This window comes from Epithele typhae (assembly GCF_022376455.1).
Source record: "Epithele typhae strain CBS 203.58 chromosome Unknown BXZ73scaffold_90, whole genome shotgun sequence".
Lineage (NCBI taxonomy): Eukaryota > Fungi > Basidiomycota > Agaricomycetes > Polyporales > Epitheliaceae > Epithele > Epithele typhae.
The window spans coordinates 1-26,164 of NW_025954281.1; the positions used below are offsets into that span (position 1 = coordinate 1).

At 59.6% G+C, this 26,164-nt stretch overlaps 12 protein-coding genes across 12 annotated transcripts; 7 read left to right on the forward strand and 5 right to left on the reverse strand.

The window, feature by feature from the left end:
- Positions 1–7: 7 nt before the first annotated feature.
- BXZ73DRAFT_55236 (uncharacterized protein) lies at positions 8–421 on the forward strand (the record flags this gene model as incomplete). Its single annotated transcript, XM_048021305.1, has 2 exons — positions 8–135; positions 187–421. Coding segments are annotated over 2 exons (363 nt in total), but the record flags the coding sequence as incomplete, so codon positions are not given.
- A 33-nt stretch (positions 422–454) lies between these two features.
- BXZ73DRAFT_106737 (uncharacterized protein) lies at positions 455–2,125 on the reverse strand (the record flags this gene model as incomplete). The annotated part of the gene is made up of 2 exons (XM_048016707.1): positions 455–1,786; positions 1,844–2,125. The coding sequence occupies 2 exons, from the start codon at positions 2,123–2,125 to the stop codon at positions 455–457; spliced, it is 1,614 nt and encodes a 537-aa protein (XP_047872390.1).
- Positions 2,126–2,519: 394 nt separating this feature from the next.
- BXZ73DRAFT_92870 (Pantoate-beta-alanine ligase) lies at positions 2,520–3,721 on the forward strand (the record flags this gene model as incomplete). Its single annotated transcript, XM_048026506.1, has 5 exons — positions 2,520–2,667; positions 2,726–2,862; positions 2,922–3,074; positions 3,134–3,255; positions 3,325–3,721. The coding sequence occupies 5 exons, from the start codon at positions 2,520–2,522 to the stop codon at positions 3,719–3,721; spliced, it is 957 nt and encodes a 318-aa protein (XP_047872391.1).
- A 2,232-nt stretch (positions 3,722–5,953) lies between these two features.
- BXZ73DRAFT_92871 (MFS general substrate transporter) lies at positions 5,954–8,057 on the forward strand (the record flags this gene model as incomplete). The annotated part of the gene is made up of 10 exons (XM_048026507.1): positions 5,954–6,088; positions 6,243–6,332; positions 6,392–6,472; positions 6,534–6,573; positions 6,650–6,716; positions 6,774–6,861; positions 6,915–7,257; positions 7,323–7,440; positions 7,502–7,727; positions 7,788–8,057. 10 exons carry the CDS (start codon positions 5,954–5,956, stop codon positions 8,055–8,057), a joined length of 1,458 nt encoding a protein of 485 aa, XP_047872392.1.
- A 691-nt stretch (positions 8,058–8,748) lies between these two features.
- Positions 8,749–9,856, reverse strand: BXZ73DRAFT_55192 (uncharacterized protein; the record flags this gene model as incomplete). The annotated part of the gene is made up of 5 exons (XM_048021301.1): positions 8,749–8,824; positions 8,875–8,971; positions 9,022–9,127; positions 9,180–9,369; positions 9,429–9,856. The coding sequence occupies 5 exons, from the start codon at positions 9,854–9,856 to the stop codon at positions 8,749–8,751; spliced, it is 897 nt and encodes a 298-aa protein (XP_047872393.1).
- A 329-nt stretch (positions 9,857–10,185) lies between these two features.
- On the forward strand, positions 10,186–10,655 carry BXZ73DRAFT_92873 (PDZ-binding protein; the record flags this gene model as incomplete). The annotated part of the gene is made up of 4 exons (XM_048026508.1): positions 10,186–10,209; positions 10,268–10,393; positions 10,452–10,518; positions 10,573–10,655. The coding sequence occupies 4 exons, from the start codon at positions 10,186–10,188 to the stop codon at positions 10,653–10,655; spliced, it is 300 nt and encodes a 99-aa protein (XP_047872394.1).
- Positions 10,656–11,093: 438 nt separating this feature from the next.
- On the forward strand, positions 11,094–12,639 carry BXZ73DRAFT_81764 (kinase-like domain-containing protein; the record flags this gene model as incomplete). Its single annotated transcript, XM_048023566.1, has 5 exons — positions 11,094–11,117; positions 11,165–11,701; positions 11,770–12,198; positions 12,253–12,446; positions 12,504–12,639. 5 exons carry the CDS (start codon positions 11,094–11,096, stop codon positions 12,637–12,639), a joined length of 1,320 nt encoding a protein of 439 aa, XP_047872395.1.
- A 403-nt stretch (positions 12,640–13,042) lies between these two features.
- BXZ73DRAFT_81765 (uncharacterized protein) lies at positions 13,043–13,882 on the reverse strand (the record flags this gene model as incomplete). The annotated part of the gene is made up of 1 exon (XM_048023567.1): positions 13,043–13,882. The coding sequence occupies one exon, from the start codon at positions 13,880–13,882 to the stop codon at positions 13,043–13,045; it is 840 nt and encodes a 279-aa protein (XP_047872396.1).
- Positions 13,883–14,656: 774 nt separating this feature from the next.
- On the forward strand, positions 14,657–16,082 carry BXZ73DRAFT_92876 (uncharacterized protein; the record flags this gene model as incomplete). Its single annotated transcript, XM_048026509.1, has 6 exons — positions 14,657–14,691; positions 14,744–14,947; positions 15,000–15,245; positions 15,293–15,544; positions 15,598–15,771; positions 15,824–16,082. 6 exons carry the CDS (start codon positions 14,657–14,659, stop codon positions 16,080–16,082), a joined length of 1,170 nt encoding a protein of 389 aa, XP_047872397.1.
- Positions 16,083–16,703: 621 nt separating this feature from the next.
- On the reverse strand, positions 16,704–17,207 carry BXZ73DRAFT_55251 (uncharacterized protein; the record flags this gene model as incomplete). Its single annotated transcript, XM_048021308.1, has 1 exon — positions 16,704–17,207. A coding segment is annotated over one exon (504 nt), but the record flags the coding sequence as incomplete, so codon positions are not given.
- Positions 17,208–18,284: 1,077 nt separating this feature from the next.
- BXZ73DRAFT_81768 (uncharacterized protein) lies at positions 18,285–20,666 on the forward strand (the record flags this gene model as incomplete). The annotated part of the gene is made up of 4 exons (XM_048023568.1): positions 18,285–19,238; positions 19,305–19,557; positions 19,935–20,065; positions 20,406–20,666. The coding sequence occupies 4 exons, from the start codon at positions 18,285–18,287 to the stop codon at positions 20,664–20,666; spliced, it is 1,599 nt and encodes a 532-aa protein (XP_047872399.1).
- A 2,623-nt stretch (positions 20,667–23,289) lies between these two features.
- On the reverse strand, positions 23,290–26,039 carry BXZ73DRAFT_106746 (uncharacterized protein; the record flags this gene model as incomplete). Its single annotated transcript, XM_048016708.1, has 5 exons — positions 23,290–23,298; positions 23,350–23,844; positions 23,907–24,017; positions 25,293–25,787; positions 25,845–26,039. The coding sequence occupies 5 exons, from the start codon at positions 26,037–26,039 to the stop codon at positions 23,290–23,292; spliced, it is 1,305 nt and encodes a 434-aa protein (XP_047872400.1).
- Positions 26,040–26,164: the final 125 nt, after the last annotated feature.

The window sequence follows — 26,164 nt, forward strand, 5'->3', positions numbered from 1 at the left end:
CTCCGTGGACCGATGCGATTCCTACATCGCGGTGTACACGCCGCCAGAACGGTCTGAAGTCGGAGACGTCACCACCATACGCGTGCAAGGCCTGATATCGCCTCGTTTTGTGAAGTCCGTCATCGACACTGTATGGTGAGCGTTTTCGATTGGGTGCGCCGACGACTGTTCACGCGTCGTCTCTAGTTCTCCAAATGCCCCGAACGTCAAGTTTGTGGCCGTCACGGCATCGTGCATCCCCACTTCTCCCGTCACATATCTTCCAGACCGCGGTTCTCAAGGCCCACCACCGCGGCTTCCACGAGCGGATTCAACGCACACATGGACGATCATCCACCAACACGAACCTGGGGAGCCTGGTGCGAGCGGCTCGTGGGCCATGGCTGAAAGTGTCGGGAGGTGGGACAAACGATGGGGATAAGTGCGGCAGCAGTGTCGCCAGAGTCGCACGCGGTCACTTGGATACAGCGCAATGCAGGCTGCTCCTCCTCCCCGCCTGGATCTCGTCCAGCTCCAGCAGAAACGCGTACGCCGCCGTGTGCCGCGTCGCGCCCCGCCACGTCGGCAGGCTCTCGTACCGCGTCTCCCTCCGCTCCCAGGCGCACAACACGCCGTCGCCCTCCAGCGCCGGAAACAGCGCGCTCACCGCGCGCGCCAGCCGCCCCGCGTCCGCCACCTCCAACCTCTCTGCCCACCGCGCCCCCGCCAAGCGCCACTGCACCAGCCGCTGCTGCCCGCCGCCGGTAACAACGGCCGCGGCGCGCTCCTCGAGTAGCGCAATCTCCGCCTCGGACACGTCCGCGACGTTGACCAGCGCGGCCTCGAGCGCGCGGCAGCGCTCCGCGAGGCCGACGAGCGCGAGCACCGACGGCGCGCGCTCGGGTGCGAGCTGCTCGCCGAGCCAGAGGTGCACGAGCGCGGGCCACGCGCGGGCCATGCGCGCGACGTCCGTGTCCGCGACGTCCGTGACGGGCGCGTCCACGCGGAGCGCCTCGAGTGCGCGGAGGTCGTACAGCGGCGCGAGCGCGGGGCGGAGCGTGGCGGGCAGGGTGAGCGCGAGGGTGAGCGCGCGGAGAGACGCGCCGAAGCGGGCGTGCGGGGCGCAGAGCGCGGGGAGCGGCGCGGGCGTGGGGAACGTGGCGGATGTGCACGGGGCGGCAGCGAGCGCGGCCCAGAGGGGGGCGAGGTCCGCGGGGGGCGGGCAGACGAGCAGCGAGAAGGTGCGGAGGCGCGGGAAGGCGCGGGGCGGCCAGAGCGGCGGGGGCTCGGGGTGCTCGAACGGCTTCAGGTGGCGGCAGAGGAGGGCGTCGAGGTGGGCGAGGTGGGCGAGGCGCGAGAGGGCGCTGTCGGTGAGCGTGGCGACTTCGATGCGGCGGAGGGCGCGGCAGGCGGCGAGGGAGACGGCGTCGAGAGAGCTCATGTGTCGGACGTCGATGGCCTGGAGGACTGGGCAGCGCTCTGCGATGATGCTCAGGTCTTTCCGAAGTTTCGGCCACCAATTGGCCTGCGCTGAGCAAAGGGTGGTGACAGAGGGGGACATGAGAACATGCAGCGCCCGCGATCTCCGGTAGACTTCGGCCTCTGGATAGGTCGCCCGCCACGAGAGGGTCTTGAGGCGGGAAAAGAGAGTCTCGCCGCCGAGCTTGTCGGCGAGCATCTCCCATACGGAAGGACGGATTTCCAGGTCCTTGTTGGCCCCTCTGCCCGACCAGTACTCGATTTGATGTACGCGCGCGGCACAGCGGCGGAACGCTGCCCAGTCGTCAGCGATTACTGGACCACTATTCTGGATGACAGCGAGCGATAAATGAGACGATGGACGAGATACGACGGACGCACATACAGGTAAGGTGACGGGCCAGTTGGGTCCTGGGGGAAGACGACGGAAGCCCCCTATGCGGACGAGCGTCCAGACGTTGCCGTCGAAGAACGTTTCCCAAAGCGCATCACTTGCTGGCTCTGCGAGTGCGCGACATGTGAGCGCGAGGTTGAAGAGCGCGCGCTGGCGGCTCGCGTGGTCATAACCATCCCGTGTCGGTCGTGCCCAGTCGTAGGTTACAAGCGCGTCGATGATGATCCGCAGGATCTCGTCGACCAGCAGAACCTGGTGGGACGCGGGGGACATGGATTGTGGACTTGGCGCAGGAGATCAGTCAGGAGAGCGGCACTGTGTAGCGCGTTGAGCCCGGGAAAGACGGGTGTCGCCATCTTCCGGAGTGGCTTTCAAGGTCACCGCGGTTGCCAGCAACGAGTGCATCGCGAGCGCCGTGGGCATCGTGAGCGTCGTGGCGAGCGCGAGCGCGTGATGTGCGTGGTCGTGACTCGGTGCCGATCCCGGAGCAGACTCGGATCTCCCTGCTTTGCGCATCGTCCGACCATGGGCTCATCCTCGTTTTCGCTCCTCTTGCGCCGTCTCTCCGTGCTTTATGCCGCCCACGATCTACACAATCTCTCGTAAACAGGTCTTCACCTTCTCCTCTGCACTTCGCCCATCACCCCGGCCGTGCTGGACACGCACTATGTCCACAGAGCTGCCCCCCTCCTCCATCCCTCTCTTCCCCACAGTAGCCAAGTATCGCGAATGGAGACAAAAGGCCTTTGAAGAGAACAAGTCGGTCGGCTTCGTCGCCACCATGGGGGCTCTGCACGAGGGCCACCTCTCCCTAGGTCCGTCACGCCAGCCATGACCCATCCCCCTCGCCCCTCAGACCCGCGCGCCGCACAGTCCGGCGCTCGCTCGCGCAGAACGACCTCACCGTGCTCTCCATCTTCGTCAACCCGGCCCAGTTCGCGCCCCACGAAGACCTCGCGACGTACCCGCGCACTCTCCCCGGCGACCTCGCGCTCCTCGAGGCCCTCGCCGTCCCCACCCCCTCCGGCCCCGCGCGCCCAGCGCCGTCTTCGTCCCGAGCGTGGCGGAGATGTACCCGGGCGGGATCACGCAGGACGTGCGCGCGCAGACGGGCACCTTCGTCGAGGTCAAGGGGTTCGGGCACCAGATGGAGGGCGCGTCGCGGCCCACGTTCTTCCGCGGCGTCGCGACCGTGGTCACGAAGCTCTTCAACGCCGTCCAGGTCCGTCCCCCAGCCTGCCCGCCCTCCCGCCGGGAAAGGGCTGACCGCGCCTCGCGCAGCCGACGCGCGCGTACTTTGGCCAGAAGGACATCCAGCAGGCCGTCCTGCTCCGCCGGCTCGCGCAGGACCTGCTCCTGTCCCACCCGGAGCCGCGGAACGTGGTCATCGTCCCGACCGCGCGGTAAGTCTCTGATCTGCACCGCCGTCCCCTCCCCCTGCGCTTCTCAGATCTCAGCCGCCGCGATCCCAGGGACCCACACACGTCGCTGGCGCTCTCCTCGCGCAACGCGTACCTCGCCCCGTACGAGCGAGAGAACGTCGCGCCCGCGCTGTACGCCGCGCTGTGCGCGGCCGAAGCCGCGTGGGGTGCGGGCAAACCGAAAGCGGACTGCGTGGGGTGTGCGCGCGCGGTCGTCGCCGCGAAGGAGGAAGAGGTCGGTGGGGCCGTCGAGATCCGCTTCGACTACATCGAGATGAACGACCCGGAGACGTTCGACGTGGTCCCGGACCGTGTAACTCGGCGCGAATGGGAGCAGGAGGACGCGGAGCGGCCGGTGATTTTGAGCGGGGCGATGTGGGTGGGGAAGACGAGGCTGATTGACAACATCGTGCTTGGAGACAAGAGTAGACTGGGGATTGTGGACTAGCAGTGATCACCTGTTGCGCGCTACCTTCAAAGTTGCACCTGCCAAAGCCCATCATATTTGCAGCCGATGGACCGCCTCGTAGTCTTGCGAGCTCTAGGTGACCACCGAGGTTACCCGCCCTGCCGTGGCCAATAGGGCTCTGACGTCAACGCTTATGGGCGCCTATATGCGTCTTGTCCCTCTTCCTCCCACATTTTGGTATCGTCTCTTGCACAAACACTATCTACTGGCCTCTCTACCCATCATCATTATCCTTTGAACACTATCCCACTGCTTTCACTCCCAACACTGCAAGATGGAACCCCCCGCTGTTCCTCGTGCCGCACTAGACGTCACTTACGTTCTTTGTAAGTCTGTTCCGTTCTCTCAATGCGAACAGTCGCAAACCGTAACAGCGTGCTTCCATGAACGACAGACGATGCCGATTCCTCGACGTCTCAAGTTCTCGCGCTCCTGACGTTGACTCCGATCCTGCTCAACGTACGTTGTCGAACACAACGTGGCGCGAGGACACGTCGACTGACGGTGGCGGCAGCCTGCATATGCGGCGCTGACGGTGTGGACGCGCGAGCTGCTCTTCCTGGAGATGTGGGCGGGGCAGATGCTCTGCGAGTGCTTCAACTACGCGCTGAAGCACGCCATCCAGGAGGAACGGCCGAACGGTGAGCACCCTCCCAACACACGTCCCTCGCGCCACGTCTTGATCGAATCGCGGCCGGCCGCGCGCAGCGGACCTCGGAGACGGGTACGGCTTCCCGTCGTCGCACAGCCAGTGGATGGGCTACTTCGCCAGCTTCCTCGTCCTCCACTTCTCCCTCCGCCACCGCTTCCCGACGACCGGGTCCGCGCTCGTGGACGCCGCGCGCGACGTCCTCCTCTTCACCGCCATCCTCGCGTTGTCCTGCGCGGTCGCATACTCCAGGTGCGTCTCCTGCTTCCCGCCTCCCGCCCGCATCCCCGCACATCTGACTCCCACCCCACCGGCGGCCGCAGGTACCACCTCTCGTACCACACCGCCCCGCAGGTCCTCTGGGGCTTCGCGATTGGCGCCGCGTTCGGCACGGCGTACTACGCCCTCGTCGAGCTCCTCCCCGCGCGGCGGCCGCGCTCCGCGCCCGGCCGGCTCCGCGCCGCGCTGCTCGCGAGCGCGCCCGGCGCGTGGCTCCGGCTCCGGGACGGGTGGGCGGTGTGGGGGACGCGGGGACGGAGGCGCAGTACGCGCTCTGGCGGGCGGAGTGGGACCGGAGGAGGGCCGGCGCGGGGCGGAAGGCGGAGTGAGTACTTGAGTGGTGGATCGTATCTCTCTGTCGTGCGTGGCTGGCCCGGGTCGAGGTCGAGGTCGTCATTGGCGGTTTGCGTGCCGCTACTAGTCCAGGCCGCAGTTGGCCACGGGATTGCGCGACGCTTCAGTGGCGTCGTGTCGTGTCGGTGAAACCGGGCGGAACGTGAGGCTGGTCGGGAATATATGCATTCGTTGGTGCTGGGACCGGAATACTGTATAGTACGAACCGAGCCTGTATCGGTGGAATTGGAAACGAATCTCTGCGTAGTTTGCGTCGGACGGGCCGCGTTGTGGCCGCGGACAGTCTTGTCAGTCGCTGCGCCTGAAGCGTTGGAAATTTTGGAAGATGGGTGGGTCACGAGTGAACTAGTGAAGATTTGGTGAATATTCTGGAATACGAAATGTCATGGCCGTCCGCTGCTGCTCCGATGTCCTACGACCTCAAGCAAAGACAAACAGATTTGGCGGGCCCCCGAGTACAATCACTTGAGTCGAACCAGCCGGGAATGCTGTTCCGCACCTCTTCGTTCGCTGTGCCAAGGTCGTCATTGGTTGACAGAGACTACTCGCAGGCGGAGCTCAGCCGTTTACCGCGCGACGCTCAGGCACGGCTCCAAGTCTCAACAGAAGCGCGGGGGTGCGTGGGCCCCGCCTTGCCCCAAGGGGCAGCCGCGCACGTCTCTCACGATCTGCCCGCTCGCTCCCGGCGAACCCATGACCACGACAAGCGACTGGATGAGCATCCCCCACCAGTCGCACAAGCTCTCGCGATGCGCAACCGGCGCACGGCGCGCGTCTCGTCCCTGCCAAACGAGACATAAGCAGCCGTAATCCGCCCCGAGGGCGCGCTCCCCCACCGCGTTCCCAGCCCCCCTCGGTCTCCTCCTTCTCCCGGACGTCGTCCATTCAACGCGTCGCCGCACCCCGCCCGCACCCAACATCCGGAGAAGATGTCGACGATGCACGACGAGGAGAAGGCCGCCCGCCCGCCGTCCACTGCGTCGGTCTCGGACGAGAAGGCTCAGGCCGCGGAGGTGAACGAGACCGAGCACGCGCCGTACAACGCGCACGTCGACACCAGCGGCGTGGACGAGAAGAAGCTCCTGCGCAAGCTCGACCTCTACCTGATCCCTGGCTCTCCTTCCTCTACTCCTCTCCTTCCTCGACCGCACGAGCATCGGAAATGCAAAGGTGAGCGGACTACGCGCCCGCGCGGAGGCCGGCTGACGACGCTCGCAGCTGTACCACTTGGAGAAGGACTTGGGCATCAGTGACCCCCAGTACCTCATCTCGCTCACCATTTTCTTCTTCTCGTACGCGATCTTCGAGGTCGGTGCTCGAGTCTGGCACGCGTCGCGCGCGGGTGGTCGCTGAGAGCGGTGTCGCAGGTGCCGTCCAATGTGTTCCTCAAACGCCTCCGTCCCTCCATCTGGCTCTCGCTGCTCATGTTCTGCTGGGGCATCATGATGGTGCGTCAGCCTGGTTCGCGTTTGTGTCGCGTCGTGCCCACTCCACCTCCGCACTCTCCAGACCGTCCAGGGCTTGGTACACAACTACGGTGGTCTCCTGGGTGCGCATCCTCCCACTCCCTCCTGCGCGCGACCCGCGGCTTAGATTAGCACCGACCGTCTTCCCCAAAAATGCAGGCATGCGATGGCTGCTCGGCATGTTCGAAGCCGGCCTCTTCCCGGGCGTCAACTACTACCTCTCCTGGTCGGTTTTCCGCTCCCGTCTTCCGTCCGCCGCTCAGCTCGCACTCCCACACCGCAGCTGGTACAAGCGCTCCGAGTTCGGCATCCGCGCTGCCGTCTTCTTCTCTGCCGCCACCGTCTCCGGCGCGTTCGGTGGCCTTCTCGCGGTCCGTCCCTCCGTCTCCCTCTCCCGAGACCGCGCCGCTCACCCGCCCGCCAGGCCGCGATCTCGAACATGGACGGCGTCGGCGGCAAGCCCGCCTGGGCGTGGATCTTCATCCTCGAGGGCCTCATCACCGTCGTCGCCGGCGCCGCCTCCTTCTGGATCATCCAGGACTTCCCCGACACCGCCAAGTTCCTCACCGAGCAGGAGCGCACCTTCGTCATCCGCCGCCTCCAGGCGGACAGCCAGCACAGCGCCGCGGGCGAGGAGCTCCGCTGGCGCTACATCTGGAAGAGCCTGGTCGACTGGAAGACGTGGGTCGGGATGTTCCTGTACATGGGCGCGGACGGCCCGCTCTACGCGTTCTCGCTCTTCCTGCCCAGCATCATCAAGGAACTCGGTGCGTCGTCGTCTGTGTTCGTGTGTGCGAGCGAGCGAACGCTGACTCGGTGTGTGTCGGGGCAGGCTATACCGCCACCCCCGCGAACCTGCTCTCCGTGCCGGTGTACGCCGTCGCGTGCATCGCGACCTGCGCGGTCGGGTACATCACCGACCGGTACGGGAACCGCGGGTACTGGACCATGTGCGTGCTCCCTCACTATATGTCACCCGCCGCTTATATGCTCTCTCTCGCGCGCGCATAGGGGCTCGATGTGCGTCGGGCTCGCGGGGTACATCATCCTGATCGCGTCGCGGAACGCGGCGCTCTCGTACGTCGCCGTCTACCTCGCCGCGATCGGCATCTACCCGAACATCCCGAACATCATCGCCTGGGTGTCGAACAACGTCGAGGGCTCGTACAAGCGCTCGGTCTCGCTCGCCATGGTCATTTCCTGGGGCAACATCAACGGCGCTGTCTCGTCCAACGTCGTGCGTCTTTCTCTCTCCTCCCCTCCCCTCTGCACGCGGACCCCAGCTAACGCCCGGCAGTACCGCGCACGCGACGCGCCCTGGTACACGCTCGGGCACGGCATCGTGCTCATGTACATCGCGATCGGCCTCCTCATGGCGCTCGTCTACCGTATCGCGCTCGCGCGGGAGAACCCGCGGCGCGACCGCGGCGAGCGCGACGAGCACGTGCGCGGCCTCAACGACGACCGCGAGGTGGAGCTCGCGGCGCGCAACGGGTCGTACGCGTCCGTCGCGGACGCGAAACGCGACAAGGGCGACGAGTGGAGCGGGTACCGCTACACGCTCTAGGCGGGCGGCGAGCGGCCGGGGGGTGCGGCTTCGTGAACAGAGGGCACGACGGCTGCTACGAACCGGGAGACTCTAACGCTCTCTCTCTCTCTCTCTCTCTCTCTCTCTCTTGGTGTCTTGACGACGGCACTGAGTGTATGAGTATATTGCATGTGTATAATACCACCCTGCTTCCGTCTGGCGTGCTGTCGAACCGGAAGACGGCCACCGCGAAGAGGGTCATGACGGGTCACAGAATCGACCAACGCGCCGGAAGCCGCACGCTAGCACTCAGCGCGAGGAGCGTCGTTCTGCAGGACCGCGTTGCCACTGCCATCAATGCATCAGGAACCGCTGCACAATAGAAAGGCTGGACTTGATAATAAACCAACGACACTCCGACCCGGCGACCGGTGTACAGTACTTACCACCCAACGCTGAAGTGCTGAGAAGCCGGTTTGCGTTGCGTGCCGGCATCTGGCGACTTCTATGATTCCGACGGCGAACCGCGGGCTCTTATGTACTGTACAAGTGGAATATGCAGTTATCCTATCGTCCGTCTGTTACACGTGTGACAGTCACTGGTGGGCGGAAACATTGTCAAAGCATCGATGATATATCATGTTTGTTGGCAGACGTCAAATGAACGGTCTTAAAGCAGCACAAAAGTGCAACAAAGGGTCGAAGGGGACGAAGTAGATATTGAACTCCTTCAGTCATACCGACTCCGTTGCTTCTCGTAGTTGTCCAACGCCGCAGCATGCAGCTTCGTGAGGCATTGTCTGAGACTGGTATGCAAGCATGAGACAAAATAGCTACGCAATTCAATATCACTCACCTGGTTTGCTCCTCGTAGTATTCCCGAATTTCGTCGTATCTCTTCTTACGAAGACGCCTATGGACTATCACCAGCGATACGATGACGAAGACCATCACTGTGCCGTGATGATGGTGAGCATAAAGGGCTCAAGCAGCAACGGAAGACTCTTGCCTGCGAGAATGGCCAGTCCAGTGATGACTAGCTGCCAAACCTCCACGTTAACGGGTGTACCGGCAGGGTCCAAGCATGCACCAGCTGCGCCGCAATGAAACTACAGGCGGAAGTCAGGATGATCCGACTGCGGGCAGCAATATAATTCATACAGAACGGCATTCCTGGTCGGAAGTGCATGATAATCCCAGCTTCTGCGTAGGGACGCATACGCCTTCGGTCGAGTGGCAGTAGAACATCGGCGCCTGGCAGTTGTGGCGCAAGATCGTGTTCGTGAACTCGCCGTCCGAGTACATCGCGGTATCGAGGACGCAAGGGTGCCCGAGCGTCCCGTTTGCGTGCCTGTGAAGGTCACCGTGTCAGTTCGATATCCCACAAGACCCAACATACGACTCGCGTACATGCACTTAGCCTTGAGACAAACGGCCTCCTCGGCATTTCGCAAGCCTGCGAGGACGTGGGACTTCGCCGGGGTCGGCGGTGCACACTGGTCGTCGCGGTCGTACTGGCACGTCTCGCCAACCGAGAGGAGTGGCTTGCAGCCGCTTCCTTCGTCTGGGCAGAACGTCCCGTTCTTGCAGAGAGGAGGGAGAACCGTCCCACGATCGAAGCCGAAGGGAAACTCGTCGCGTCGGCAAAGTCGTGGCTGACACGTTCCGTTGGTTGGGCCAGAACAGAAACGGGTGTCGCCGCACTCCCCAGAGAAGTGGCCGCTGCTAGGGTCTATGCGGTTGTTCGTCGTGGAGCAATAACTTCCGAGTGCAACTGTAGTAGCGTGTCCTGCAGGCACGTAGGGAATGAAGGCGAACAGGTAAGCCAGATGCGCCATGAGAGGAGGAGCTTACAGAAGAACTCAACACGGTCAGCCTCTAGAGCCCAGACGGCAGGTGGTTGGGTTTCGAACCGGATTCTCAGCCCCAAGCCGGCCTCCTCGGAACATTCTGAGCTGCTAAAGCTCGAAAGTGCTATTCGCGGGTTTGGTCTCGTACGTGGAGACAGTGGTTTGAAGTCAAGTTCTAGGCGCCGGTTATCAAGTCGTTTTGGAATAGTGTTACGTAACTGTGCGGCAATACAGCTGTGGCCTGGCGCAGACCGCTCCAGCAGGTACCCTCATCTCCTCTCTCCTTTCCTCGCCCCAGTTCTGACCCACGACACATAATGGTCTGCAAGAAATGCGAGACTGTGCGTATTGAGCCCTGACTAGCTTGTCGCTTCGTGCTTACGGCCTCCCCAACTTCAGAAAACATCCAAACTTGCTGCACCTGACCCGTTCCAGTCGACCTCACAGTCGATCAAGGAAGGCTCGCGGAAAGTTGGGGAGAACAAGTTGTTGAGTAGGCCAGGGAGCTCTAGGAACAGGTTCCAGGTGCGTTCGCCATGCATTGCGGGAGGAAAGGTGCGGCTGACTGCAACTCCCTTGTCAGCCTTACCAAGGTAAATGCAAGGACTGCAAGTCGACGGTGACGCAGAACAAGGCGAAATACTGTCATGGTGAGTCTCGTTGTGGCCCTACATAATCCTTCTGCGATCAACAACGGTCTCTAGGCTGCGCGTATAAGAGAGGTGTGTGTGCAATATGCGGCAAGCAAGTCCTGGATACGTCGGGCTACGTCATGTCGTCCAAGTAGTCGTCAAGCGACACCACTTGTCCTCACTTGCTTTATGCCGATCGGTATGGTTCCTCGGACTGCTAGATCTGTACCTCCACGCAACTGCACGTCGGATGTAATCTAATACATGTATCCTTATTTCCAAGTCTCTGCGTTCACTTCGTTCAAGTTTGAGCGTCGCTTTCGCAACGCCGTGGTTCACAAAAACTTATCCAAAGACGAGAGTGCACGAATTCGAATCGGGACCGATATCTGTCTCTCCTCGCATCTGTCGGTCTGGGCCCAACACGTTCTGGAACGAGGCTGACCTGTTCCTCGCTGGAGTCAGCCCGTCAGCCCTGGTATGCCATATCACCCCGCAGTGTCGGTGACCTTCAGCAGGCATGGTTCGTACCAGAGCCTCGTCTCCTCGCCGTGCTCTCGCTCTTAGCCCATCGGACACACTAAGCGAGCACCATGGGTTTTGACGGCACCGAAGACGTACGTCTGCTATAGTCGTCCTCCACACCACCTTGACATGCCTACAGACGCTTTTCGACCACGATTTCATCAGCATTCCCGAAGACGAGTTGTCTTATAAGCCAAGCCCACTCAAGTCTCCCCTCCGCCGATGCCTCTCGTCGTTCTCCGCCCTGTCTGCCCCCCTCACCCACACCCTCCACCACCTACCGCGGTCCATCACCAACTTCTCGCTCTCGCCCTCGTCGCCGCCCTTCTCGCCCCCGCCCTTCGCCTCGCCGCCTACCAGCACCCCCGCTCGCACCCCGAAGCCTCCCCGGTCCTTGACCACCGCCGACTTCCTCCCCCTGCGCATGCTCGGCCGCGGGGGGCACGGAACCGTGTACCTTGTCCAGGACACCGTCTCCGAAAAGCGCCTCGCGATGAAGGTCATCGCGAAGAATGGGCTCCCGCTGCGCGACTACCCCGCGATCTTCTGCGAGCAAGCCCTCGGGCGCGCGTTCGCCACGCAAGGCTCGGGGGCTCCCGGGGCCCGCGGTGGGGACCACACCTTCGCGCCGCTGCGGGGCAGCTTCGAGGACACGGACAACTTCTACCTGCTCACGGTGCGCGCCATTTTGCCGTCTTTCCGTCCTAGGGGCGCCGCTGACCGTCCGGTGGTTGGGCCGAGCAGGACTACTACCCGCGCGGGGACCTGATGCAGTGGCTCAAGCGGCACGGGACCGCACCCGCGGCGCGGGCGCGGGCGTGGTGCGCGGAGCTGCTCGTCGCGCTCGAGCGGCTGCACGCGCGGCGCGTCGTCCACCGGGACGTGAAGCCGGACAACGTCATGCTCGCGGACGACGGCCGGCTCGTGCTCGCGGACTTTGGGATCGCGCGGGACTTCGCGGCGCAAGAAACGGGCGCGGCGTGGAGCGGCGTCGCTGCGTGGGACGGGCGGCGGATGGGCGGGGAGGCAGAGGAGGGAGGCGGGAGGGAGGTTTCGCACGCGTTGGTCGGGACCCCGGGGTACATCGCGCCGGAGGTCTACTCGGGGTGCTACTCGTATGCGGTGGACGTGTGGGGGGCGGGGGTGGTCTTGTATTGCATGCTGACGGGGAAGGTGGGTGTCCTCGTGAATCCGGAGAGTTGGTCGCTGACTCGTGGACTTGGACAGCTGCCTTTCGGATTGCTCCCGAAGACCCAGGGGTTGGCAGAGATAATCGATAGGACGGATTGTTGGCCTGCGACATTTGGCCTCGACGATGTTGACCCGAAGGCTCGAGATCTACTGACGAAGATGCTGGAGAAAAACCCGACGAAGCGGCCGAGCATTCGCAAGTTGAAGAAGCATCCGTGGTTTCGTGGAGTGTGAGTCGAAGTGATATCGCGTCGCCCGTACAGCCGGAAACTGACCATAGTCCACAGGGATTGGAAAGCCCTGGAAGCGGGGATACCGACGTCGCCAGAAAGACCCACCCATGGGCTGGAAGTGCTTGTCACTGACGAGGTGACTCTTGCTTCGCGTCGACCTAATGCTAGTTTGCTGAAGCCGGCCGTATAGGACGTCGAGATCTCGTACGGTAGACCATACAGCGCCGATGGAGATGCACCACACCCATGGTTTGAGTGGACCTCGCCGAGCCTTCGCGTGCATGACGGGTCGCTGCGGTCGTCGACCGAAACGTCGGTGACTTCATCTACGTACTTCACGTGTTCTCCTGGGTCGGCCGAGTACTTGCAGCGTGGATTGCAGTGGGTGGAGGTGGAGGATTTCGCGGAAACGGTGGAGAAAAGACGTGTGAGAAGTTGGTTAAAATGGCGTCCGTTGGTGTGTGTAGACGAGTCCATGGAGTAGCATTCAATTGTGCCTTGTTCGGAGTAAAAATGCGCGGATGGCAGAGGGAAGCTGGGCAAGCAGGTTGAGATTGATATGAAAGCATACTGACCGCACATACCGAGAGCCACTAACAGTCTGCCCACTTGAACACCATCCAAATAACCCATCTTCGCCTCTCTTGCTCATCCTCGCCATCCGCCCTTTCCACGCTCCACGCTCGCTCCTCCGTCCCGCCCACTCGCCTCTCTTCCAGCTGCTCTGCAACGAACCCGGCCTCGGGCATGAGCTTCAGGAACGACTCGAGCACATACCGCCCCGTATGCAAGCCTGCGACCAAGTGTATGCGTGCATGAGGTGCCCGCTTCAGCGTGATTTGCAGCGACTTTACAAAGAGACGGTGCGTGTCCGAGTTCCACAGCGTGTCTGCGGCGAGAACGACGTCAAACCCAGGGACGGGATCGGTGTGTGCAGCCTGGGAGCGGAGAAGAGGAGAAGGATCGGATCCCCAGGCGAACGGGACGACGCGACAGCGGTCGACGGCTTCGTTCCGTTTGGCGTTCTCCGCCAGTGTCCCGATGAGGTCCGGGTCCGGGTAGTCGCTACAGGTCACGAAGACGTTGTGGAAGGTTTTGGCAAGAAGGATGCTCGGTAGACCTGCGCCCGCGCCGAGCTCGAGGACTCGTAAAGGCCGACTTTCCTGCTGAGTTATCGATGCGAACTTGTGTAGGTGGAGGTCGTCGAGGTGCTCAGCCACATAGAGGGAAGAAGACCATATCGAGGAGGCGTGAAGAGCCCAGTTCGCTGCTTGTGTATCGGGGGTCATGAGGGATATGACCGGCCCTCCGGTGAATGGCTGGTACGTGAACAGGCTCCCTGCGGTGGAATGGGCAACGGGGACATGGTCGTAGAGGGATTCGAGGGAGTCAGAGAGAAAGTCTTCCGGTGCTGCCACCTCCGTCGTTCCCATGTTCACAGCAGTCAATACCAGGCAATTGCCCAAAGGGTGCAACGAAGAGCAGAACAGATGAGAGTTGGCGGGATCAAGGCGCGCCCTCTGACCCCACGAATTTCTGGAATGATTGGGCGGGTAAATATAGGTATATAATTTACCGGGCCTTTAATAAAGATTTGCCGCGAGATCAACCAAGGATCACCGCAACGAGCCTCTTGCTCGGCCACTCCCATCTCTTCTCATGGCAGACGCGTTATCTTCGTCCCCCACTAGGTCAGAATGCGCCTGCTGTATCCCGTCGGGTGGTGTGGTACTTACTTTGCGCGCTCAGGGCCCCTAGTAAAGTTACCTACAGCGGCCGGGCCAAGGTGTGTAGCCAATTCACCAGCGCGTCCCCGCGTCTTGTCTGGTGACCACTGACCGCGTCGAACGCGCGCAGAAGAAGCGGACAGTGCGCGACGCCACTTACAAGGACACCGGGTGCGTCTGCCCACGCGACGACCCCCCGTTGTCAACCCCTGACTTGTCCCGTCTCAGGCCCTCCGAGAGCGAATCCGAATCCGAGCCTTCGCCGACCAAATCCTCTCGCGCAGAGAAGGTGAGTTTCCCCCGTGTCGGACTGTGGTTGGAGGCGGGAGCGAAGGAGGTGTCGCCGATGTACGCCGGGGCAGCTTGCGGTCGCAGTTAAGACGAGGCATGTTTAAGATCTGTCCCACGCTCATATTTCCTCCATCTCCCCCGCCCCCCACCCACTGTCCCGTCCCTACGCAATCTCACCAAAGCCGTCAGATGTCGTCCAGAACGCCGAAGAAAGTCGATGTCTAGTGAGTCACTTGCTCTGCCTGCCTACCTTGCGTCGACGAACCTGTATCATAGCCTCCCCGGACCGTCGCCCAAAGCCACCCCTGCGAGTCAGATAGGATCTGCAAAGAAGCCGGCAAGCACGAAGAAGCGAGCCCCGCATTCCCGCACCGGATCCGTCGCGTCGCTTGCTCGCGAAGACACCCTAGTCGGTGAAGAGCAAGTGTCGAAGCCGGTGTCAAAAGCTGGTTCCGTGGTCAAGCCTCGCTCTTCCATCCAGTGAGTTCTTTTTGATCTGTCAGTATACCATCGACTCATCCACACCCGCAAGACGCCTCGACACCTCAGAGGATCTTGTAGACGAGGTATCTGTCTCAGGCGATACGAGGCGCCAGCGGAAGACGGAGGCAGACCGTCGTCAATTCCTGGAGGAAGACCCGAACTCCGGCGAAGTCGAGCCACATCGCATGTACTGCAAAGCTTGTAGCAAATGGGTCGACCTCAACCCCAAACTGAGGTACATAATGAAGCGTTGGGTGGCGCATCGCAAGCGATGCGGAAAGGAGGAGTCGGAAAGGTGCGTCTTTGTGCTGCGTCTTCTGCGTTGCGACCAATTCGGGGTAGCTCGAGCGAAGAAGACGACAAAGACGAGAACGCTTCGGTGGCCCCTTCGATCACGGGCACGCCTGGGCTGAACAAGCGCGTCATGAAGGAGGAAGATCGTAAGGCGATCATCGAGGCCAGTCCCAACGCCGGCGAAGTGCTCCCAAACAAGGTCTTCTGCAAGGGTTGCTCGACTTGGATCAAACTTGCGACAAACACACGCTACTCCCTCTCACCATGGCGCAGCCATTCGTCAAAATGTAACGGCGTGACGTGCGTAATTGTACTATCCTACCTGGGGAGATCTTCTGACAGCATATGAGTAGCCCAAGCACTCGGGTTGCCACTGCCCAACGCAAGCTCCGTTTGGTCAACGACTCGCAAGTCAAGGAGTTCGCCGAATATTCCATCACTTGCGGTCACTGCAGCGTCGTCGTCAAATCCGAGAGTGACCGTGAATACGATTTGACGAATTGGGAACAGCACAAGACCACGTGCGAGTACGTTGACCCAGTCTACTCTGCTCGTTGTTTCAGTACTGATGGTTCGCAGTCGCAAACTTCCTTTGCGATCGCCCCCTTCCGTCGCCTCCACGGAGGAGACTGTGGTGGGGACGGAGCACCAGTCGACCCCGCAGAAGAGCAAGAAGCGGTCACGAGAGGAAGACACGGAAGAGACCCCCGACCGCACCGTCCGCCAGCGCGGGGAGTCCTACGAGCCCACTACGAGCGAAAACCCCGGATTCTTGAGCTGGATCACCCAGCCGTTCAAGAACTTTATCCGTGATTTCCGCCGAGAGTTGTCTGGTTAGACACAACAACTGCAGCCCCTCGCTGCGTACACGATCGTACTTCGCACACCGTTCTCTTATATCATAATCCCAACACGCTCTCTGCCCGTAGCCCTGTAATCCCTCGCCCACCCTCCTTATGTCTTGTGCTATATCTGTCGATAATCTACCACCCTTTGGATTGTAATTACACCTCTTCTATTCTCTCCTGAAACAGTTAGGTCTTTGGTACAACGACTGTGTATCGTCCGCCTGTACTCCCGGCCTTGTTTTCTGACAATATACGTTGATACCCTGTATGGGCCACATTCAGGAGTCGGGGCGATGAAACAGGTCACAAAGCGTCTGCGGGCGGTACGAATGCGACGTGCGCGAATGGCTAAGAGTTATCCCTGCTGGTATTCACCATGAATATACATTGCGACTTAGCCTGTGAAGGAACAGTGTGCTACAAATGCGTCTACGTATCTGGCCACGAAGCCTCAAGTTTTCGCACATGTGGAACAGCATCTCGAAGACGGGCTCGTGTTGTTTTCTTTATCAAACGCCGAACCTTCCTCCATGAGATTGATTCGACGCTCTTCCGATGGCCAGCGGCACGGTCTCCAGTGCTTACGGGAGCTATATTCCCTGTTTTCAACGTCAGGAACATTCGTCGCAAAGGAAGATGCTGGGACGTACCAGACAATCATTGTCCACGTCGATGTACCAGAATGGCTCAGCTATCGCTCCAGGAAACGGCTTGAACGCCTCGTCGAGGATGTGGAGGACGAGATCGTAGTTACGGCAGAGCTTTATCCGCACGTCGTAGTCGTAGTTCGACCACAAGTAAAGGACGAACTTGTGCCCCGGGCCAATCGAGAGCGTACGCGTAGTGTCCAACAAGAAGCCGCACTTCTTGCTAAGGTCCTTTGCCATGAGTGTGAAGGCCATCATCGTGATACCCCTCGCCAATTTACCCCTTTTAGCAAGGACTTCCTCAAAGGTGGGAACCTCGGCCGCCTTCTTATCGCCGGGTAGCATCTTGAGTTTGTGTCGGACAGCGTACTCGAAGGCAACGTCCAACTCAAAGGCGTAGCCGAACCGCCAGAGAGGAGGGCGATTGCTGCCATTATACAGCTGTGACTGGGGGAGAGCGGGTTGCGGCGCGTACTTCTTGATAGCACGAGCGACACGCTACACACGCACCAGACTTCAGAAGACAGAGACGGGGGCAGGGAGAATGATACGCACAGCATTGAAAGCCTCAAGCCATGGGTCGGGCTCCTCGACGCTCACGTCTCCTTCGTTGTCGGTGGATTCGCTGTCGGTGGATTCGCTGTCGGTGGATTCGCCGTCGGTGGAAGGGGAGGGGGAGCATGGTTGGAGCTTGAGTTTGATGGAAGCCTAGCAGTGAAGTCACGGTCATCAGACTCGGTGTCGCTGTTGGGTGAACGACGCTTGTCGAGCGAAGTGGGGTGATTCATCGGGAGGGGTAGCGAAGCTCAAGGAAGATGTGGAGAATAGGACGGTCGGGACGACATGTATATAATCAAACCACGGGCTCGATGTGGCGTGGGAATCTTGACCCAATGCGCCCATGGACCTCCATCTTCGCTCGTCGATCCGTGCTAGGGCCTGGACTATGACCTTTCCCTCACAGCCAATTGTGTCGGTTTTGGGCTTGGACAAGGTATTGGTAATACGAATCCTACGCGAACCCCGAAGGTCATTTGTTCTCTCACCGCCGATTGTTCTGTCTTTATTCTCAAATGAAATGTTCATGTACTGGGAAGGCTTGTACTCGGGATCTTGAAATTTCTCCGCCAGAATTTCCCCGCCTATTGTTATGTCATTGTTCTCTAACGGGGAAATTTTCATGTGAGACTCGTCCGAACTCCGACATATATCCGATTCCTCTCCGCCAAGTGGACCGTGTTGTGCTCAAATGAGTAAACGTTCGACATGGCCAGCCGCCGCCACAATGGGTATATATACGTACGTGCAGATCCCGCTCTGAAACTTGTCGCCCACAAATACTTGCTCCCACCGACAATATGGAATCGCGGTCTTTGCGTTCACGACAGCAGCAAGAGACTGGGTCTGTAAGTCCATCATCTTTAGTCTGCTTCCGTTCAAATCGTAGGAGTTGTTCGCTAAATCTCTGTTGCGAAGCAGGCTCAAGCTTCAGAGACTCCAGCAGAGCCAACAACTCTAACCTACACCCTGGCCAGATTCAATCAGATGACTTCCCTTCTTCTCCAAGACGCTGTAAGACACCAGCGTTTTGAGGCCTACCTATACGCGCTCTACAACCACATCGCCACGATCCAGTCGATGACCGTCGAACTTCTACCGAAAGATAAGACCGGACCATATGTCGGTGCTTTCTTGGCCCCTCAGCCCTTATTGGGTTTCAACCTTGCCGAGACTGAGGATCCCGACCCCGACTTGTTGGAGGCCGGCGCAGTTACTGCTGAGGCTGCCGAACAAGCCAGACGATCCGGCAAGCTCATTGGGGATTTCGCTCGCGTCCTCGGTCTGGCTGTGAATACCGATGGACTTCCCTCAAAGCACAAACGCCATTTCCCCCTCTCGCGTCAGATCATCGACATCTGGGAACTGAAAGGCCTCTACCAAGTCTCCGATTGGCTTTCCGAGGAGGAGGTGTACGACATCGCGGAGGGGGTGATGAAATCTTCCTTCGAGCAGGTCTACAATCAAGCCATGATCGAATTCCTCCACAACCCTGGACTCAATCAACTCTATTCCTTCTTGATCGTCGGCAGTCGGTTCGCGCAACTCCTCTGGAAGCGCCCCAAAGATCTGAACGAGGACACGTTCACGAAGGGTTTGAAGGACATCCCAATTCCTCCCAACGTCCCGACCCTGGCAGAGGGAGTGCTGGCCCAGTTCGCAGAGCAAATTTCGATTTTCCGTAACCGAGCGCTGCCTGAAGTGCTATACGCCAACGAGCCCGTGTTTGTCGCTTTGGACCCTAAAGAATCCCGATGGCACAGTACGAAGAAGAAGATGTTGTCAGCTCGCTACCAGGCGGTTGGCCTCTCACCCGCATTCCTTCAAGCCTTGGAGCGCCCACTCGTTGTGCACTTCAAATCACTTGGACGTACTTGCACCCTCTTCGCTCCACCGGGTGGGTTTGTCACAGCTAACCCTCCCTCCGGCAACCCGGACGACGTACGTGCCTCTCTACAGACGCCTCTTGACGATTATCCAGCGCTGACATATGTTTGCCCATACCAGCTACTAAACTTTCGCAGCCTGATCCAGGACTATATCCAAGAAGAACCTGCCGAGAGGCTGAGGGAGAGATTGTTAGCCGCAGGATTCGTAGAACGAGTACGAGAGACCGGAGGGGCTGACACGGAGGACGAGGCAAGTAGCACGTGGGAGACAGCCTCGCTTTCCCAAGCGAGCAACTCTTCCACCGATACAGGAGCGACCAACGACTACATCCCATCGGATTCGGAGACTGCGGAGACTGCACCAGCGGGAAGTACGCTGAAGCATGAAGCACATCGCAGTGGTTTTGTTCGGGGCCGCGACCCACCGATTAAATTAGAAGGGTGAAAGGACGACAACCGGGATGCGGAGTTGGGACAGCGAGGACGAGGGTACGGATGACGGAGACGGACACCGCCACTACGTGGAGGTGAGGAAGGGGGCAGCAGCGTGGGGCTGGAACGCGTCGCCATGTGCCAATGTGATGCCTTGTGCTGCGACCACACCAAGGGTTCGGATCGGAGGAGAAATTGGCGGTCAGGTACCGACAGCGGGGACCAATCGGTGTTGGGTGACACGAAAGCTCGTATGAATCGAATATTTATGTATTATGCCCAATGTGAACTTGTGATGGTCTTGCCGTATGTCCAGTGCTTGTGCGCATAGACGGAATTGTGCACCAACGGGAGGGGCAGCTGGGGCAGGGCGCGACTCTGAAGAAAGAGGGATGCACCGGTCTGCACAGCGATATACGAGATGTGTACATGCCCTGCGCCTCGCAAGTGAGCTGGGTCGGGGAACGGGAACGGGAAAAAACGCACGGTAGTCCTTGTATCCGGAGAATGTGCTGAATGCAAACAGCGCGGCTTCCCGATAGTTCACGAACGACGAGCGCACCAGGAAAGAAGTCGCAACGCAATCCACGGGGAACATGCCCATGACGGCTAGGAAACAGAGGCCGCCAAAGGGGGTGCCTTGTCGTCGGCCGACTCTACAGGTTACCATGAGCGAACAATAGAGCAATTCCGAACGGAACACGACAGCAGTAGCGAAAGTAAAGAGTGTGATTGCGCGGAGCACGCCTCCTAAAGACGGTCGCACAGCATTTGGGACTCTTTCCAGCATGAGGTGCAGTGCGACGTTGGTGGTGTGCGCGTTGATACGAGAAGACAGACGCAAGAAAACTTCGAGAACTCACCTGGAAGGAGCAGGAACATGCTCGGCAGAGTGCGTCCCATCCAGAACGGCAGGTGCCAGAACTATGTGCATGACAGCAGCGCAAACATGACTAATTTTTGGCCGTGCGAATCGTCAACGAAGAGCACGACGCAGAACTTGACAGAGGAACGCGTTCGTAGACGCAAGGACCAGGCGCACTGCTAAATAATGAGTATGCTCATGAGAACGGGCTCTTGGAGCGGGAAAAGCAGCAAGGCTTGACCGACAAGTACTCACCGGCACCAATAACTTGTGCGTCAGACTTGTTCGCAGACGCGCCCAAGGCTGCGCCGCTCATCCAAGCAGAACTGGTCCTACCAATGTCCGCGGAAGTGAAGTGGTCGTACCTACAGCAACGACTCGGGGTCAGCGCCGTGGTCCGGAAGAGGGGGTTGCGGGGCGCACCTAGGGGAGGTTTGCAGGCCTCACGCCATACATGAGCACATTGTGGGTGGCGTGGAGATTAAAAGACTTCGCGATCGAGCGCGAGAACGCAGGTGAAGTCGGTAAGGACGATTAGCGCTTCTAGAGTGAGGCTGATAGGCAGAAGTAAGGCATAGAGAATGATTGACTGCCTCTGGAGATGCAAGGACTAGAGATGTCCGATGGGTGCGCAGGTAGGCTGAGGACTTGGAGGACCCGTCTTCTCGGTCACGTGGACCCTTGCGTCGACAGAGAGATGATGTGATCGGAAGGGGCCGGGGCTGGGAGTGCCACAGATATCCCTCCTGTCTCTCTCATCCACCACACTCCGCTGGCTCTTGGAACGCTCAAATTTGTCTTGCTAGTACCGGCACTCTGCTCTCTTCTCTATCGTCTCATTCTATATATTCAACATAACATGATCAAGGTGAGCCTCTCCACCATGAACAGGAGCGGCCGACTTATGCGTTCCATGCAGCTCGTACTAACGACGGCCGTGAAGTCATCGCTCAAGTAAATAACGACGGCGCTATGAATCTGGCCGCCTTGAAGTTCTGGCCCGAGAGCACACTTTTCGCATTGCTCATCAGTACGGCGTTCAAAATGATCTCATCCAGTCCTACCTCCAGTCTGGGTGGGCCATCCCTGTGTCCCCCTGCATGACTCCGAGCTCTGATCTTGGGACGATACGTGGGGCAAGAAGCCCGTCACGCCGGCCAAGGTACCGAAGCAGGCGAAAGGGCTGGAGAAGCGGTTCAGGAACAAGAGTCTACCAACATTACCAGTCGCCTCGACGCTTCCAACGATGTCCGTTCGCGCAGAGACAGCCTCTGCTCCATCAAGCTCATATTTTCCTCCCCCATCCCAGCCAGCACACCCGCACCACGCCCCAAGGCACTACTCCGCCTCGCCGATGACGAGGGCGCCGGGCTCGCCACGTCCGGCACCCTTAGCACGTCCTCCGCCCCCCGGGCGACATCGTCCTGCAGGCGACGCCAATGGCGCTCGAGCTCTTCCGTGCGCTCGTCCCGGTTACGAACGCGGTGCAGCTCAAGCAGGCCGCGAAGGAGCCGATGCGGTTCTCGAACGACTGCATGTTCGTGGGCCAGGAGGTCCGGCGGGTGGTCAATACGCTTGCGGGAACGCGGGTCGCGGCGCGAGGGAAGCTCGAGGACGGTGTGGAGCGGCTGAGGGTGTTGTCGGAGAGTTGATATGAGGATGCGGTGGTGAGTGTTATTTTCCATCGCTTGTTGCGTTTGAAGTGGAGGGGGCTGAAGTGCGTCTCAGAGCCGCGAGGAGAAGGTGATTGAGGAGACGTTGGAGGAGGCGCGGGGTTTTATCGACACGCATCTTCAAGACCGGTACGACGAGTGCGAGAGCGCAGTCAACGAGGTCTTGCGGCGGATACGGAGGATCGCGCCCCAATGGAAGGTATGCCTGTATTTGTCTTTCCACCCCTTCCCCGCTGAGCGCGTCTCGGTCTCTAGGCCGTATCCACCCAAAAACATGCGCTCAGTCGTCCTCGACCGCAGTCGACTCATCGGGAATTTCTTCAGTGACGCCATTCCAGCCCCACGCATCGCCCGGGTCTGCTGGTTCTTCCGCGGGTGCTGCTGGTGAGGACACAGGGTCGGGCTGAGACGGCAGTGACGATGCTGCTGGGGGAGGGCAGGATCTTCCGTCTCCGCGTCGAGGTCGTCATCGAAGCCCTAGTAATCCATCTGAGACTCGTTATGTAGTCTTCTTCGCTTGTTTCTCTCGAAGCCCCACGCATTATCCGCCGCAGCCCCACCTCGGCATGGCCGTTCGCAGCTGTTGCGTTCCCATTCGTGACGAGCGGCTCGTCGGCGTCATGAATGGGTACTGGCCTCCCCTTTACTCACCCACACTTTCAAAACACCTCAACTTCGGTGACGTCGAGCCACATCGCGTGTACTGCAAAGCTTGTAGCAAATGGGTCGACCTTGATCCCAAACATCATGAAGCATTGGGTGAAGTACCGCAAGCGGTGCGGAAAGGACAAGTCGAAAATTTGCATAGTGACCAGAACCGTGACGCCAGCGAAGTCCTCCCGCACAAGGTCTTCTGCAAGGGTTGCTCGACTTCGACCAAGCTTACGACAGTCACACTCACCATGGCGCAGCCGTTCTTCCCAGTGTGCCGGTGTGACGTGCGTAACTGTCCTATCAATTCAGGAGTCGGCGTGATGAAGCGTCTACGGATGTAGACACGGGGTCTATAGTTTTCGTACATGTGGAAGAGCACCTCGAAGACGGGCTTACGCTGTATTCTTTGGCAAACGCCAACCCCACCGCCATGACCTTCATGCTTCATGCGGCACTGTCTCCAGTGATTACTAAGTGAGTTATATTTCCTGTTCTCGACGTGAGAAAAATTCATCGCACAGACAGATGCTGCGACGTACCAGACAATCATTGTCCACGTCGATGTACCAGAATGGCTCAGCTACCGCTCCAGGAAACGGCTTGAACGCCTTGTCGAGGATGTGGAGGACAAGATCGTAATTACGGCAGAGCTTTATCCGCACGTTGTAGTCGTAGTTCGACCACAGGTAGGCGACGAACTTGAGCTCCGGGCCCATCGAGAGCGTACGCGAAGTGTCCAAGAGGAAGTCGCACTTATCGGAAAGGTCTTCTGCCATGATTTCGAGGGCGGTCATCGTCATACCACTCGCCATTTTGCCCTCTTGAGCAAGGACTTCTTCAAATGTGGGAACCTCGGCCGCCTTGTCAATGCCGGGTAGCATCCGGAGTTTGTGTCGGACGGCGTACTCGAAGGCGACGTCCAAATCGAACGCGTAGCCGAACCGCCAGAGAGGGGGGCGATTCTTGCCATTATATAGCTGTGACTGGGGGAGTGTGGGTTGCGGCGCGAACTTGATCAGAGCACGAGCGACACGCTATACACGCACCTGGCCTCAGAAGACAGAGACGGGGGCGCGGGAGAATGATATGTACGCACTGCATTAAAAGCCTCAAGCCACGGGTCAGGCTCCTTTGGAGTATCCGTTTCGCTGTCGGTGGATTCGCTGTCGGTGGATCCGCTGTCGGTGGAGGGGAGAGAGGAGGCCAGCTGGTCGGAGCTTGAGTTCAATGATGGAAGCGTCACAAGAACCCAGTCACTGCCATCAGACTCGGTGTCGCTGCTGGGTGGATGACGCACGCCGTCGACCGAAGTGGACCGATTCATCGGGAGGAAGGAAGTGAACACGCTGCCAGGTGGCACAGCAGCTGGATACCGCACCGATGCATACAAAGGTAAGTACTGATTCCGATTCTCTGTCACTGGGGGAAACTCCTTTACATTCGACAATGTCTCAGATCTCAGCTCTGATTGGCGCACGGCGGTAAAGGCGGGCGTACAACTGCGTACAGTCACCATGACTCACGATCGAGCAACTTACGAGCCTAGCTACATCCTAAGGTCTCGTGACTGCATTTTATGACCTCGCTCTTCAACAAGCAACTTGCATTGGTAAGTTTCGCCCGGTGTCGTCAATACGGCTGTGTAATATGGGATGCCCACCTTCGACATGTTCTATGTAAGCCCCTTCGCTTTCTTCGGTGCCTTGGCCGGCGTGACGTACTTCTCGTCCTAGGTATCGTCCCAGGTCGACTCGTTGGGGATCTCTTCGGTGTCGTCGTTCCAGCCTCGGGTCCTTGGCTGGTTCTTCCTTGAGTGGGGACACAGGCTCGGGCTGGGGTAGTGCAGGTGCTGATAGGGGATCATCTTCCGTCTCCGCATCGAGGTCGTCATCAAAGCCCCAGTCATCTGTCGGAGACTCGTCAGTCTGTTTCGCCGGTTCCCCCTCGAAGCCCACCCAACATCCGCCACGGCAGGCCCGTTCACAGCCGCCGCTGCGTTCCTGGCATTTGCGACGACCAACTCGTCGACATCCTGGACGGGTACTGGCCCCCCATTTGCTCATCCACACCTTCGAGACGCCTCGCCACCCCAGAGGATCTCATAGACAGGATATCCGTCTCAGGCAACACGAGGCGCCAGCGGAAGACGGAAGTTGACCGTCGTCAATTATTGGAAGAAGACCCGAACCCCGGCGATGTCGAGCCACATCGCGTGTAATAAGTACTGCAAACCTTATAGCAAATGGGTCGACCTTGACCCCAAACTGAGGTGCGCTATGAAGCGTTGGGTGGAGTACCGCAAGCGGTGCGGAGAAGAAAAGTTGATTTGCATTGTGACGAATTTGTGGTAACTCGAGCGAAGAAGAGGACAAAGAACGCTGGCGAAGTGCTCCCGCTGCACTGTTTCTAGTGGTCGAGTGAGCTATATTCCCTGTTCTCGATGTGAGAAAGCTTCATTGCACAGACAGATGCTGCGACGTACCAGACAATCATTATCCACATCGATGTACCAGAATGGCTCAGCTACCGCTCCAGGAAACGGCTTGAACGCCTTGTCGAGGATGTGGAGGACAAGATCGTAATTACGGCACAAACGTATCCGCTCGTTGTAGTCGTAGTTCGACCACAGGTAGGCGACGAACTTGAGCTCCCGGCCAACCGAGAGCGTACGCGTAGTTTCCAAGAAGAAGCCGCACTTCTTGCTAAGGTGCTTTGCCATGATTACGAGGGCGGTCGCCGTCATACCACCCGCCGATCTGCCCTCTTGAGCAAGGACTTCTTCAAAGGTGGGAACCTCGGCCGCCTTGTCAATGCCGGGTAGCATCCGGAGTTTGTGTCGGACGGCATACTCGAAGGCGACGTCCAACTCGAAGGCGTAGCCGAATCGCCAGAGAGGGGGGCGATTCTTGCCATTATATAGCTGTGACTGGGGGAGAGTGGGTTGTGGCGCGAACTCGATGAGAGCGCGAGCGACACGCTACACACGCACCAAACTTCAGAAGACAGAGACGGGGCACGTGAGAATGGTACGCACTGCATTGAAAGCCACTATCCACGGGTCGTTCTCATCGATGCTCACGTCTGCTTCGCTGTCGGTGGATTCACCGTCGGTGGAAGGGGGAGGGGGAGCATGGTCGGGGCTCGAGTTTGGTGGAAGCGTTACAAGAACCCAGTCACTGCAGTCAGCGTCGCTGTCGGACGGATGACGCTCGTCGGCCGAAGTATCCATCGTGATCCAGCCTCGTCGCTGGGCGTGACGGCTCTACGAGATCGGTGGGCGTACGCCGGACAGCGGGGGTTGGGCCTGGGCCCGGCAGAGCCGGGCGCGGACGCGGAGCGGAGCGAGCCGCCACC